The 13,808-nt window shown below is 60.7% G+C and overlaps 1 protein-coding gene across 1 annotated transcript in view; it reads left to right on the top strand.

Annotated features, from left to right (window-relative positions):
* Positions 1-3,694: 3,694 nt before the first annotated feature.
* NCAN (neurocan) overlaps positions 3,695-13,808 on the top strand; it is a 44,169-nt gene continuing 34,055 nt past the window's right edge. The window contains 6 exon segments of the mRNA XM_065422360.1: positions 3,695-3,803; positions 4,020-4,421; positions 7,851-8,025; positions 9,263-9,390; positions 10,482-10,775; positions 11,523-12,644. Of these exon segments, the coding sequence (XP_065278432.1) occupies positions 3,695-3,803; positions 4,020-4,421; positions 7,851-8,025; positions 9,263-9,390; positions 10,482-10,775; positions 11,523-12,644 (2,230 nt within the window).

Below are 13,808 nucleotides of genomic sequence, written 5' to 3'. Positions count from 1 at the left end.
TTTCTATAAGTCTACAATATATAACTAAACTATTGTTGTATGGAAAGTAAATAAGGGTTTTAAAATGTTTAAGAGGCTTCATTTAAAATTAAATTAAAATGCAGAGCCCCCCGGACCGGTGGCCAGGACCCGGGCAGTGTGAGTGCCACTGAAAATCAGCTCGTGTGCCGCCTTCGGCACGCGTGCCATAGGTTGCCTACCCCTGTTGTAGACTGATAAGTCGCTTCTTTGCCTTCTCTCTGTTAAGCTAAATAGATTGAGCTCCTGGAGTCTATCACTACAAGGCAAGTTTTCTAATTATTCTTGTGGCTCATCTCTGAACCCTCTCCAATTTATTAACATCCTTCATGAATTGTGGGCACCAGAACTTCACAAAGTGTTCCAGTAGTGATCGCATCAGTGCCAAATCCAGAAGCAAACTAACCTTTCTACTCCTACTTGAGAGTCTTCTTTTTATGCATCCCAGGGTTGCACTGGGAGCTCATGTTCCGATGATTATCCACCGTGACCCACAAAGCCTCCCAGGATAGTCCCCTGTGCTCTGAGTATGGCCTGCATTCTTTGCTCCTACATGTAGGACTTTACATTTGAGCAAAAGTTCAGACAGAGGGGAGTGGCTGTGTACCATTTGTGGCCACTCTGTTCCAGGACGGGTGTATATGACATAAATAATTACACTAGGAAAATACAGAGACTCTACTTCACTTATTCCTCCTCCAGTGGAAACTGACCTGCAAGGATATGGCTCAGCAGAGGGGCAACAATAGCATTTATTGCAAGCTCTAAGATCCAGCTTAGAACACACAAAGATGCTAAGGGCATCAAGCATGGTGCCAGGGGATACCACCATAGGGGTTTCCATTTGCACATGGTTTCTATTTTCATACGTGCTGGCACCACCTAGAAATTGATGGCACCACATGGAAGGGCCCCCAGCTGGACTCTACGACGTTCAGTAAATGCCTTGAGGTAGATGAATCCTTGCAGTGCAGTTCTTTGATGCCCTCCTAGGGAACGCCAGCCCAGCTGGAGAGCCTGGCGGGTTCTGGGTTACTCATGTGGAGCGGGACACGGCTTTCCCTGGGGCGCTGCTTTGCATACAGCTCAATCCCTCATGGGGCTGGTGGACCAAGTGCAAGGAGTTAGAGTGGGGATGGCAGGCAGGGAGCTTGCAAACACAAACCTCACAGTAAAAGCTGGTCCTCGGGCCTCAGAGAGACCAGGCCAATTGGCAGCTCAAAGATTTCCCGGCACGGCGTCCCCCCCGTCATGCTGCGCGCACCGAGGAGCCTCGGTTTCTGGTCTTGACACCTCCATAGACCAGCCCACTGCAGCCACAGGACCTTTGTTACTCGCCCCAGCGCCCAGACCTCTCGCTTCCCCCCTTATACACCCCAGGGCAGGGCTGGACTGTGTGGGTGCCATGGCAACCCAATAGGTGTGGCGAAGGGTCTTTAGCTCAGAGCCCCCTGTCCACTCAATAGTCTGGCTGCCATAGGAAGCTCTTAGCTGTGGGGCCCAGGCTGGAGGAACATGGGGAGGAACAGAGCCTCTGGCCTGGGCATGTCACATTTGGCAAGGAAATGCCGGTAACATGGCAACACCATTTGGCTAGAACAAGCTCAGGGAGATGGGGGTGCATTGCTGGTAGAGGGGGGGGGGCGGAGGAGGGTCCAGTCTCTGGCCTGTATCTCAAAAACTCCCCCTCCCTCCTTATCATGTGAATTGGGGTAGCTCCTAGAGGCCCCAACCTAGATCAGGCCCTCACTGTGCCAGGCAGCTCCTCAGGGCAGCGCTCCCAGTTGTATCACCAGCCTCACAGCATTTTCTTTAAGCCCCAGCCTCTGGATTCATGGGATTAAGTGCAAGTCTCAGCTTTCATTTTATTTTAAAAGGGTAAGTTTCTGGCTCTGCTGGTTGCAGAGAAGAGATGGAAAATGGCCCCACCACCAGAAAGCAAAGGGAAAGAACCCACTAGTTATCATCCTGTTTAAATCTCTTCACTAGGAAGCCAAACTCATGATCTTTGGTGCCTGCTTCATGGTCTCCGATCGTTTGAGGTTCACAATATTGGCTGGGGAAAAGGAAGGCTCATTAACCCCTTTTTCCAGAGAAGGCGATGCAGGGACTTGGCCAGAGTCGCACCCTGCCAGGACCGGAGCCCAGATCCCCCTGATCTCAGGCCCATGCCTCCTTCCTTCAGAGGCACCTTCCATTTTGCATTCAGACAGCCCTCTCTGGAGGAGGCACATGCTGCATTTTCTCACAGGAGACTTAGCTTTTATTCTTGCCTGTGGCAAAGCAGAGCCCTGGGGGGTTTCAGAGTATGTTTGAGAGGAGAGAAGAGGGTTGCAAACATGCAATTAAGAAGGAGAATTGTTAATTGCAGTTTAGAAAGGACTCCTGATCTAAGCTGATATTTAGCTACTTTATCTTCCACTCGCTAAAGAGCCTCGCCTCGCCTCGCCTCACCTCGCCTCACCTCACCTCACCTCACCTCACCTGCATCCCAGCCCCCAGTGACAATAGCCCACGTTTGCCAGAGCTGCTTTTATCCCGGGCTCCCTGCTGCAGGTGTCAGCACTCACGCAATTAAGCACAGCTTGGGCCAATCAACCTAGCTGCCTGCCGGGACCGGATTGCCTGACACCCTTTCATGCCCAGACAGCCCTGCTGCTAAAGCCGTCCCAGCATCTCCAGCACTGTGCGTCTCTATATGCATCCGAAGAAGTGGGTTGTAGCCCACGAAAGCTTATGCTCTAATAAATTTGTTAGTCTCTAAGGTGCCACAAGTACTCCTGTTATTTTTGCGGATACAGACTAACACGGCTGCTACTCTGAAACGTGCTATGTAGGAGCACCGAGAAGGGCCCTAGCAGAAGAGTCATGGGCCATGCAGCCTAGTCCAGAGGCCTGTTTCTAGCCGTGCTCTGTGCCACCTGCTGCAGAGGTAGCAGATAGCTCTGCGGTGCTACAGAACCTGGGGGCTGGCTGGAGGTCCCTTGCAGTGCATCTGTTGGTGCAGCAGCAGGTGTATGCTGACCACGGGCTTGCTCCTCTGATCCTGCTCTCACCTGCTCCCAGGTAGCTGGTATCCTCCCCGGCAGCGAGGTCACGCTGGGGCCCGTGGACGTCTACAGGGCTCTTCCTTGTGAGCAAAGGCGGCAGGCCCTTGCTCTGTGCTCCCAGCCTGGCTTGTTCTGCAGAGGGCTTTTCCAGCTCAGTGCTGGAGATCCGGAGCTGGGCTTCGACAGGGGACACCACCGCAGCCCAGGGGCCTTCTGACCTGGCGGGTCTGGTTCAGGCTGTCTCGGCACCTGCTGCAGCTCCAGGGCCAAGGGGGTGAAAGCTAGTAACCAGAGCTGATCTGCATCCCCCTGCATTGAGCAGGATCCTGCTCCCCGCCGCAGCTCACTTGATTTATACACGTAAAAAAGCCCCCCGGTGTCTGCCGTGTCAGCCAGACCCACTGTGGGAGTGATCGCGGGCCTGCAGGGGGAATGGATACCAGCCAGGAGGGGTGCAGCCACTGGCGCTGGTACAAACTGCCCCTGGCCTGCGGGTGAGTCTGCAGGCATCAGCGAAGGATCGACAGGGCTGCTTGATCTCACCCTGTCCTCGCCGTGTGACGCTCCCAGGGAATGGACGCTCTGAGAGTCGCCCAGTGGGAACGGATCGCAGGAGCTTGGGGACCATGTGGGAGACCTGGGCAGAATGCTCATCATCATGGGACTGGGGGCTGGAAATGGACCCCAATAGCTTCCCGGTGGCAGCCCAGCACTGCCGGATCCCAGGCGGACGAAGTGAGAATGAAACTGTCGGGGGAAATGCAGGGGACTTTTCTGCACCCTGGAGTCGGTTCCAATTTGAGCTTGGGGTCGGTTCTGAGTCTGAGATGGTTTGGCCAGAACATGTGTCTCTGTCTCTTTCTCTCGGCTGTGCCCATCACAGGGGTATCTCGCTCCCCCCAGGCGTACACCTCCCTCTGATCCCCTCTCCTCTTTGTCTCTCTCCTGCAGGCTCCCAGGACAATGGGAAGGTGATTCGCATCAACAAGGTCCAGCACCAGCCGCTGCGTGTGGGGCTGGCTGAGCCAGTGGCCCTGCCCTGCCTCTTCTTGCTCCAGCCTTCAGCCTCGCTGGGGCCCAACGAGCCACCGGACCCGCCTCGCATCAAATGGAGCAAGGTGCAGGCGGCATCCGGGCAGAAGGAGGATGTGCCAGTCCTGGTGGCCAAGGATAACGTGGTGAAGGTGGTGAAAGCCTACGAGGGGAGGGTGTCCCTGCCTGGCTACCCCAGCAACCGCTACAACGCCACCCTGGTGATTGGCGCGGCGCGGGCCAGCGACGCCGGGCTGTACCGCTGCGAGGTGGTGGCCGGCGTCGACGACGAGCAGGACCTGCTGCCCCTGGAAGTCACGGGTGAGTTGGGGGCATGGCAACGTGGGGGGGGGGAGCACGCCAGCAGGATGGGGGTCATGAGCCATGCAGGCCGAGCACCAGAGTGGACACTTCCTCTGCCACCTGCTGCTCCGCATCCCTCACCCCCACCTCCACCTCCGCAGTGATGCCCAAGCCAAGCGGGTGATTAGTTTCCCATTGGCTGCCTACGGGAGAGCCACTGCGGGAGTGTCGGCTACTCCAGGCTGGCCAGAGCCCAGCCACCGCCGTGCGCTGCCAGTCCCAGGAGCTGGAGGTGAACTCTGCCCTGGGGGCAGCTGGGATCAGTGCAGCTGCTGCTGCACGGTATAATAGCAGGGTAGGCAGTGGCACTCAGGGCAGCCCTGGCTCTGGGGCCGCTGGCTCTGGGTCTCTCTCCTTTGTCTGGCTGTGTGTATACGTGTGTGTGTCCTGTGCACTGAGCAGGGGTGCACCGTCTCTTCACCCCGGTACGCTGGAGTCCCAGTAACATGCAGTGTAGTCACTTGGGCGCCCCCGGAAGCAGCTTCCCGCTGATGCTAATGGCTCGTGCTCAGGCTGCACGTCCAGCTGGTGTCCAAAGGGGAACTGATGGAATCTTTCCACCCTGACAGCACATGGCCAGCGACTCCTTCTCTATCCGCGCATAGGCCTGCTCGGGCGCTGTCAACGCTCCACGAGCAAACGCTGCCGGCTGCTTCTCAGCCTCCTCCTGAGGCTTCCCCCGGAGCTCTAGCGGCTCCGCGGGGCTGTAGTACTTGCAGACTGGGGCCTTGCTCATGATTTGCTTTGCTCTTTCAGAGGGGTCTGCTGCTGGCTCCGGGAGGGGAGTGGGGTCTAGTGGGTTAGAGCAGAGGGGGCTGGGAGCCAGGACTCCTGGGGTCTGTTACTGGCTCCGGGAGGGGAGTGGGGTCTAGTGGGTTAGAGCAGAGGGGGCTGGGAGCCAGGACTCCTGGGGTCTGTTACTGGCTCCGGGAGGGGAGTGGGGTCTAGTGGGTTAGAGCAGAGGGGGCTGGGAGCCAGGACTCCTGGGATCTGTTACTGGCTCCGGGAGGGGAGTGGGGTCTAGTGGGTTAGAGCAGAGGGGGCTGGGAGCCAGGACTCCTGGGATCTGTTACTGGCTCCGGGAGGGGAGTGGGGTCTAGTGGGTTAGAGCAGAGGGGGCTGGGAGCCAGGACTCCTGGGGTCTGTTACTGGCTCCGGGAGGGGAGTGGGGTCTAGTGGGTTAGAGCAGAGGGGGCTGGGAGCCAGGACTCCTGGGATCTGTTACTGGCTCCGGGAGGGGAGTGGGGTCTAGTGGGTTAGAGCAGAGGGGGCTGGGAGCCAGGACTCCTGGGGTCTGTTACTGGCTCCGGGAGGGGAGTGGGGTCTAGTGGGTTAGAGCAGAGGGGGCTGGGAGCCAGGACTCCTGGGGTCTGTTACTGGCTCCGGGAGGGGAGTGGGGTCTAGTGGGTTAGAGCAGAGGGGGCTGGGAGCCAGGACTCCTGGGGTCTGTTACTGGCTCCGGGAGGGGAGTGGGGTCTAGTGGGTTAGAGCAGAGGGGGCTGGGAGCCAGGACTCCTGGGATCTGTTACTGGCTCCGGGAGGGGAGTGGGGTCTAGTGGGTTAGAGCAGAGGGGGCTGGGAGCCAGGACTCCTGGGGTCTGTTACTGGCTCCGGGAGGGGAGTGGGGTCTAGTGGGTTAGAGCAGAGGGGGCTGGGAGCCAGGACTCCTGGGGTCTGTTACTGGCTCCGGGAGGGGAGTGGGGTCTAGTGGGTTAGAGCAGAGGGGGCTGGGAGCCAGGACTCCTGGGATCTGTTACTGGCTCCGGGAGGGGAGTGGGGTCTAGTGGGTTAGAGCAGAGGGGGCTGGGAGCCAGGACTCCTGGGGTCTGTTACTGGCTCTGGGAGGGGAGTGGGGTCTAGTGGGTTAGAGCAGAGGGGGCTGGGAGCCAGGACTCCTGGGGTCTGTTACTGGCTCCGGGAGGGGAGTGGGGTCTAGTGGGTTAGAGCAGAGGGGGCTGGGAGCCAGGACTCCTGGGGTCTGTTACTGGCTCCGGGAGGGGAGTGGGGTCTAGTGGGTTAGAGCAGAGGGGGCTGGGAGCCAGGACTCCTGGGATCTGTTACTGGCTCCGGGAGGGGAGTGGGGTCTAGTGGGTTAGAGCAGAGGGGGCTGGGAGCCAGGACTCCTGGGGTCTGTTACTGGCTCCGGGAGGGGAGTGGGGTCTAGTGGGTTAGAGCAGAGGGGGCTGGGAGCCAGGACTCCTGGGATCTGTTACTGGCTCCGGGAGGGGAGTGGGGTCTAGTGGGTTAGAGCAGAGGGGGCTGGGAGCCAGGACTCCTGGGGTCTGTTACTGGCTCCGGGAGGGGAGTGGGGTCTAGTGGGTTAGAGCAGAGGGGGCTGGGAGCCAGGACTCCTGGGGTCTGTTACTGGCTCCGGGAGGGGAGTGGGGTCTAGTGGGTTAGAGCAGAGGGGGCTGGGAGCCAAGACTCCTGGGATCTGTTACTGGCTCCGGGAGGGGAGTGGGGTCTAGTGGGTTAGAGCAGAGGGGGCTGGGAGCCAGGACTCCTGGGGTCTGTTACTGGCTCCGGGAGGGGAGTGGGGTCTAGTGGGTTAGAGCAGAGGGGGCTGGGAGCCAGGACTCCTGGGATCTGTTACTGGCTCCGGGAGGGGAGTGGGGTCTAGTGGGTTAGAGCAGAGGGGGCTGGGAGCCAGGACTCCTGGGGTCTGTTACTGGCTCCGGGAGGGGAGTGGGGTCTAGTGGGTTAGAGCAGAGGGGGCTGGGAGCCAGGACTCCTGGGATCTGTTACTGGCTCCGGGAGGGGAGTGGGGTCTAGTGGGTTAGAGCAGAGGGGGCTGGGAGCCAGGACTCCTGGGATCTGTTACTGGCTCCGGGAGGGGAGTGGGGTCTAGTGGGTTAGAGCAGAGGGGGCTGGGAGCCAGGACTCCTGGGGTCTGTTACTGGCTCCGGGAGGGGAGTGGGGTCTAGTGGGTTAGAGCAGAGGGGGCTGGGAGCCAGGACTCCTGGGGTCTGTTACTGGCTCCGGGAGGGGAGTGGGGTCTAGTGGGTTAGAGCAGAGGGGGCTTGGAGCCAGGACTCCTGGGGTCTGTTACTGGCTCCGGGAGGGGAGTGGGGTCTAGTGGGTTAGAGCAGAGGGGGCTGGGAGCCAGTGCTGCGAGGCGAGTGTGATCGGGGAGGCTGAGAATCCAGACAGCTGCCTTATGTCCCCAGCTCTGTCACTGTGTCACTTTGGGCAAACACTTTCTCTGTGGATAAACAGAAAACGGCAGGCTCCAGGGCTATCAATCCAGCCCCTTTCACCAGCGTGGAATTTACTTTGTCCCTAAGACAAACTGTCTCTGGGCTGATTGGAGAGGGGGCTCCTTCCTCCCTGCGCAGCCCCCATCGGCATTGTCCCCTTTTCACGCCCCGCATGTCCCCTTCTCCCCAGGCGTGGTGTTCCACTACCGAGCCGCCAGCAACCGCTACGCGCTGACCTTCCCCGAGGCCCAGCGCACCTGCCAGGAAAACTCCGCCGTCATCGCCTCCCCGAGTCACCTGCAGGCTGCCTTCGAAGACGGCTACGACAACTGCGATGCTGGTTGGCTGGCCGACCAGACCGTCCGGTAAACAGGGGAGCCCCCGGATCCTGGGCGCTGTTAGGATGCGGCTCGGGGAATAGCCCTATTGGAGAGTGGCCGTTCGGTGATGGGGGTGGGACTATGGGACAGCTTCACAGTGTGACGCGGCTGCTTCGTTTCTACATCTTGCACCTCACCTGGCAGCACCAGAGCCCAGGGAATCGATGTGATGTTGTATCCCTCCTTTGGAGACCCTAGATCCCTATTTCCCTGTGGGCCCAGGCTCCCGTAACACAGCCCTGACCCAGCAAAGCAGCCATGCCGGTGGCCCAGAGGCACCTAGCTAAGCCACAGCCACTGAGCCATAGATTCAGATAGCAGCAGCCTGCAAAATCTACCCAAAGCAGGTTCCCGCGCATGCAAAAAATGTGTGTGCAAAACACCTTTGTGTCTGCAGATCAGGCAAGGGGCTTGGTAACTGGTGCACAGTGGTGCCTTTCCATGCGCAGGCCTGTCCCATGCGCACAGATCTGCTCCCATCTCTGCCACTGACTCTCTGTGTGACCTTGAGTGAGTCATGTCCCTGCTCCATCCGCAAACTGGGGAGAATGACCCTGACCAGCCTGAGCGTGGGGGGTGGAAGGTGGTTAATCCCTGCCAAGCACTTTGCGGCTGCTTTTCTGCTGTTAGCAAACAGGGGACAGTTCTCCTTTGGGTTCAGGACACAGATCTGCACTTACATCTCCCATCTGTACACCTCCAGCTCCCCCCTGCCCCTCTCCATCTCTCCATCCCCTTGGGCCCCCGGCTCTCCTCTATATCAAGAGATTTTTTTCCTCCTCCACCTCTTCTCCGTTCTCATTGAAATTGCCATCAGACACCCTCAGCTTCTGACCTGAATCAAAGTGACGGCTGCTTGATTCCAGCGCGGTTCCCCATGGCGAGTGATTCTCTGCGAGATCAATGTGCCGCCGCCTGAGTGTCATGCAGCCAGATCCGTCACAAATTCGGAGAGCCGGGGCTTGGCATCTCTGCTGTCAAAGGGCCCCCTGCAGAGACACCGGGCCCCTACCCCCACCCCAGCTCCCTGCAGACACCGATGGGGATGCTGTGAAGCTGTGACCCCCCCTCCCAATCTCCCCCTTTGCACTCTATGCTTCCCGCTTTAAAGCATAGCAGCACGGAGGGAGCATCTGTTCTGTGGCTGTCCGAGGCTTGTGGGACGGGGAGGACAAGGGCTGATCCAGGCCCGTGACCGCTGCTCTGCACCTCCTCCCCACAGGTACCCCATCACGCTCTCCAGACCTGGCTGCTACGGAGACCGCAGCAGCCTCCCGGGCATCCGCAGCTACGGGGAGCGGGAAGCCAGTGAAGCCTATGATGTCTACTGCTACGCCAGGGAGCTGCAAGGCAAGCCTGGGGCATGGGCCCCTTCCCGACGACGCTTCCCTAGGCAGCCCCAAAGGGCCCCTCCTGCCGCCTGCTTTCAGGGGCTGGAGGGGGGCAGTTATTTCCCCCGGCACCTCTGGGCTGGGAGCGTCTCTCTGGCAGGGTCAATGGCAGAGAAGCTAGGAGGATTTCTACCCCAAGAGGTTCAGGGCAGGGAGCGGGCTCCTTGGTGCCAAGCCTGGCCATCTCTCCTCCCCCCGCAGCCTCCCCTGCTGCTCTTTGAGAGTCAATAAAAGGCTCCCTGAGGGCCGGTCCTCAGCCAGCGCCGGGCGGCTCCTGATGGATTGGCGACACACCGCTGGGCTGCATGCCGCCCCCAGGGGACGGTGATAAACCGAGGAGCACCGTGCACCTGGCTGTGCCTTATTGCTTAAGCAATGAAGACTTTAAAAATGCATTCCTCTGCTCCGAGCTCCCCGGGCTGACGGATGCTGATTTCACGGCCGTGTCAGCAAATGGAGCAAAGGAGAATTTATTGTCTCTTTGCACCTGAAGCCTTTCTGGTGACCTTGAGCGGTGGGGTGGCTCAGGGATGCTACAGCTGCATCCCCTCTCCCCCTGGGATTTGTGCTGTGGCAGGCCTTGCAAGCTAAGCAGGAGTAGGCCTGGTCAGTGCTTGGAGGGGAGACCCTAGGGTCTCTCAGCAAGTGGTGGGGATGTTTGCCCTTCGGAGCCAGTTCTGCCCCAGTTCCCCGGTAGGATGACAGCGGGCGCTGTGCTGCTGGAGGGGCTTTCTTTCAGATGAGAGGGGAAGGTGGGGTGCTGAGTGGTAGCAAAGATTCTCAGGCCTAGGCAGGGCCAGCTCACGTATCTTGGCTGGATGCCAGCATGAACCTGCCATCCCTTGGATGCAAGAGGCCCAGATCCTCAACTGGTGTAAGTCAGCATCACTCTAGTAAAGTCAATGGCTCTGTTGCACCACTAGGCTTCAGTTCACATCCCAGCTGTTATACAGCACTGTTAAGCTGCGGTTGCATTCCACCCCAGAGGTGGCTGCACTGCTGGGTGACTGGTGAGCTGTATGTATCAATGGGCTTTTCTTCCCCTGGCAGGGAAAGTGTTCTACGTCTCCACGCCCGGACGGCTGACGTCTCAGGGAGCCAGGAAGCACTGCCAGAGCTGGGGGGCCTCGCTAGCCACCACGGGCCAGTTGTACTTAGCCTGGAGGGATGGCTTGGACCAGTGCGACCCAGGCTGGCTGGCTGACGGAAGCGTCCGCTACCCAATCAGGACCCCACGTAAAAAATGTGGCGGGGACGAGCCGGGCGTGAGGACCGTGTACCAGTTCCCCAACCGGACGGGCTTCCCGGACCCAGCCTCGAAGTTTGACGCCTACTGCTACAAAGGTAGGTGGGAGTGAGGGCGTCCCTTCCGGGGACCGATCAGACCAGGGATGATGGGCCTGTCCAGTTCCTGATCCAGAATCCCCTTCCGTGTCATTAAAACCACCCACCCGCCCCACGACCCTGGTGCCTGCCTGTCCCTGCATCACCACTTCCCCATGACCCTGGTGCACACCTGTCCCTGCATCACCTACCCACCCCGCAGCCCTGGTGCCCGTCTAATCCCTGCGTCACCCACCCACCCCACAACCCTGGTGCCTGCCTATCCCTGCACCACCTCCTCCACATGACCCTGAATCCCTTTACACACCTCCCATGGCTCGGTTCCCCACCTGTTCCACGGCCCTGCTCTGCGTGTGGTGACCCCTCCGTTAACGACTCCGGCGCTGGCTCGGAGATCCCTCCATTACTCCCTGGGGATGGTGCAAGTCACTTGGTCAGCTGCCTCTCACACTGTCCATTAGTGACTCAAACAGGAAACGGGCTCGTTCTGGCGTTCCTGTGCCCCCCACCCCTCACGCTCACTCATCTCCCCAAGGCTCCTGCAACCCCGTATGGGCTGGAGCCAAACGAGACTTCCAGGCCCCCGGGTTTCACCTGGCTCTGGGTCCAGGCCTGGTTCGCAGGGGGGCTTCCTGCCCTTGCTGGGTGAATCCCACTGAGTCCCTGTTAGCACACGCCCGGTTCTCGTCTCTGTCCACTTGGATCAGAGCAGCCGGTGTCAGCTCCTGCTCGTTCATCTCTTTGCAGCGGGTCAGCAGCCATCCCCGTCACAGAAGAAACCAGACGAGTTGAGTCCTGAGAAAACAAAGAGCAGCCTGGACCGCGGGCAGCCGGAGCAGGATCTGGATGGGTTGGAGCCGGCGGGGCCTGACCCTCTGGGCATTGACAACGTCTTGGTGGAGCATGCCGAGGAGCGGCTGCCTCTGGCGCGAAACGAGCTGATCCCCAAGGAGCGCGAGGACCCCAGCGAGTCCGGGGACTCCAGGGAGATCACCCGTGATCGCTACACCCTGCGGCACAAGCTGCTGGGGCCAGTCCTGACGGAGGACGAGCAGCTGCAGCTGGTGACGGCTAGCCCAGCCGGGAAAGACCCGGAGCCGCCCCAGGTGGGATCCGAGAGGGCAGCAGCCACGATAGCTCCCGTTCTGGACGGGGCCGGGGTTCTGGCTGAGCCTGTGTCTCCGAAACCCTCTTCAGTCTCCTTTCCAGCTGGGCCAGGGGAAGATCAGTCTGTGAATATGGTCGACCAGGCACCAGCGCATGGGGTGAGCAGCGACCAGGGAGCCCGCGAGCCGCTGGGCTTCACCACAGGCCGCTGGGAGGAGACACCTGGCCCCAGCCAGTTGTCCTCTGAGGAAAGAGACGCCCCAGCCCTGGGGGAGACCACCGATGCCTTCCAGCCAACCTGGCACACTGGCATCACGTGGGGGCCCCTGTCAGCTGATCTGCAGCCACCTTCCCAAAGCCCTGCCCCAGAGCTCCCCCAGGAAGGAGTCACTAGCACCATGGCCCAGGATAGCATGGGGGCATCATCCGCTGCCAACAAGCCCGAGCAGCCGAGCCCCGCTGCTCCGGATGAACCCAGCCATCTGCCCCATGGCCCCGAATCCACCAAGAAGAGCATCTCCTCGGGACTGAACGGCCGCTACTTCCAGCTGCAGCGCGAGGGACAAGCCCAGGGCGTGGACGGGAATGCTTGGGGGGGCCTCACGCCTGCCCCTGGCCTGGCGCAGGAGAGGAAAGGCAGAGTGGACAACGCAGTCGAGATCCTCCCTGCGGCCAAGCCCACCGCCAAGGCCCACGCAGGGGAAGGCGCCTACCCCCTCTCCAACGAAGTGGATGGGCAGGCCGAGGGGCAGGTCGGCTACAGTGAGTATCTCTAATTAACCTCTATCCGAGGCGGGGGGTGAAGTGGAATTATTTGCGGCCGCTGTAGCTTTATAATGCAGGACTGACCATCTGCCCATGTGTTTGCCAGGGCAACCCCATGATCTGAGCGATTTGTATCTAGACAAAGAGAAGCGTTTCCCGCCCAGTCGTGCCAATTTCACCCCATTCTGACCACAGTCTAGTCCGCTCATTACACCTGCAATTCCATTGATGTCCACAGGGTTACTCCTGCTCTGCCCTGGTCTGACTTCTTGTTCGCTGTATCATGGGAGCATCTACACTCCCAAGGATCGGGGCCCCGTTGTGCTGGGAGCCTCACAGACCCCAGGCGAGATGGGGGGGCCCCCGTCGGGCCGGGCGCGGGGCGGGCGCCGACCGAGATGGGGGGGCCCCCGTCGGGCCGGGCGCGGGGCGGGCGCCGACCGAGATGGGGGGGCCCCCGTCGGGCCGGGCGCGGGGCGGGCGCCGACCGAGATGGGGGGGCCCCCGTCGGGCCGGGCGCGGGGCGGGCGCCGACCGAGATGGGGGGGCCCCCGTCGGGCCGGGCGCGGGGCGGGCGCCGACCGAGATGGGGGTCCCCGTCGGGCCGGGCGCGGGGCGGGCGCCGACCGAGATGGGGGGGCCCCCGTCGGGCCGGGCGCGGGGCGGGCGCCGACCGAGATGGGGGTCCCCGTCGGGCCGGGCGCGGCACAGACAAGACCAGGTCCCTGTGAGGGGCTCAGGGAAGTGGGGGCAGTGAGCCAGAGAGCCCCAACAATACAACACCAGCCGCCCCCCCCCCCCACTCACTCTGCCCCCTTCCCTCCTAGTCCACAGAGTCCCTCTCCCCATGCAAGGGCACCCCTCCCTTCCCCCCACCCCCTCCCATCTGCACTGAATTCACTGTCTGTATAAACAACTCCCTTGCTCTCACTTCCCACCACCCCCTGCTCCCAGGGACTGTTGGTGACCTGAGCCCTTCCTGCCCCCTTCTCCACCCCATCTCCCACATCCCCCCCAACACACACACACCTGAGGGAGCCTCCCCTGGACAAAGGGCTGTCTCCCCTCCCCCGCCAGGAGAGAGAGCATCATGTGCAGCCCCCCCATCACCTGGCAACTAACGAGGCCTTCAGAGTGGGGGAGCCTCCTCCCCAGATGTTG

This window comes from Emys orbicularis, chromosome 24 (assembly GCF_028017835.1).
Source record: "Emys orbicularis isolate rEmyOrb1 chromosome 24, rEmyOrb1.hap1, whole genome shotgun sequence".
NCBI classification, from domain to species: domain Eukaryota; kingdom Metazoa; phylum Chordata; order Testudines; family Emydidae; genus Emys; species Emys orbicularis.
Note: the sequence above shows the minus strand (reverse complement) of the source record. Positions and strands in the feature narration are given on the sequence as shown.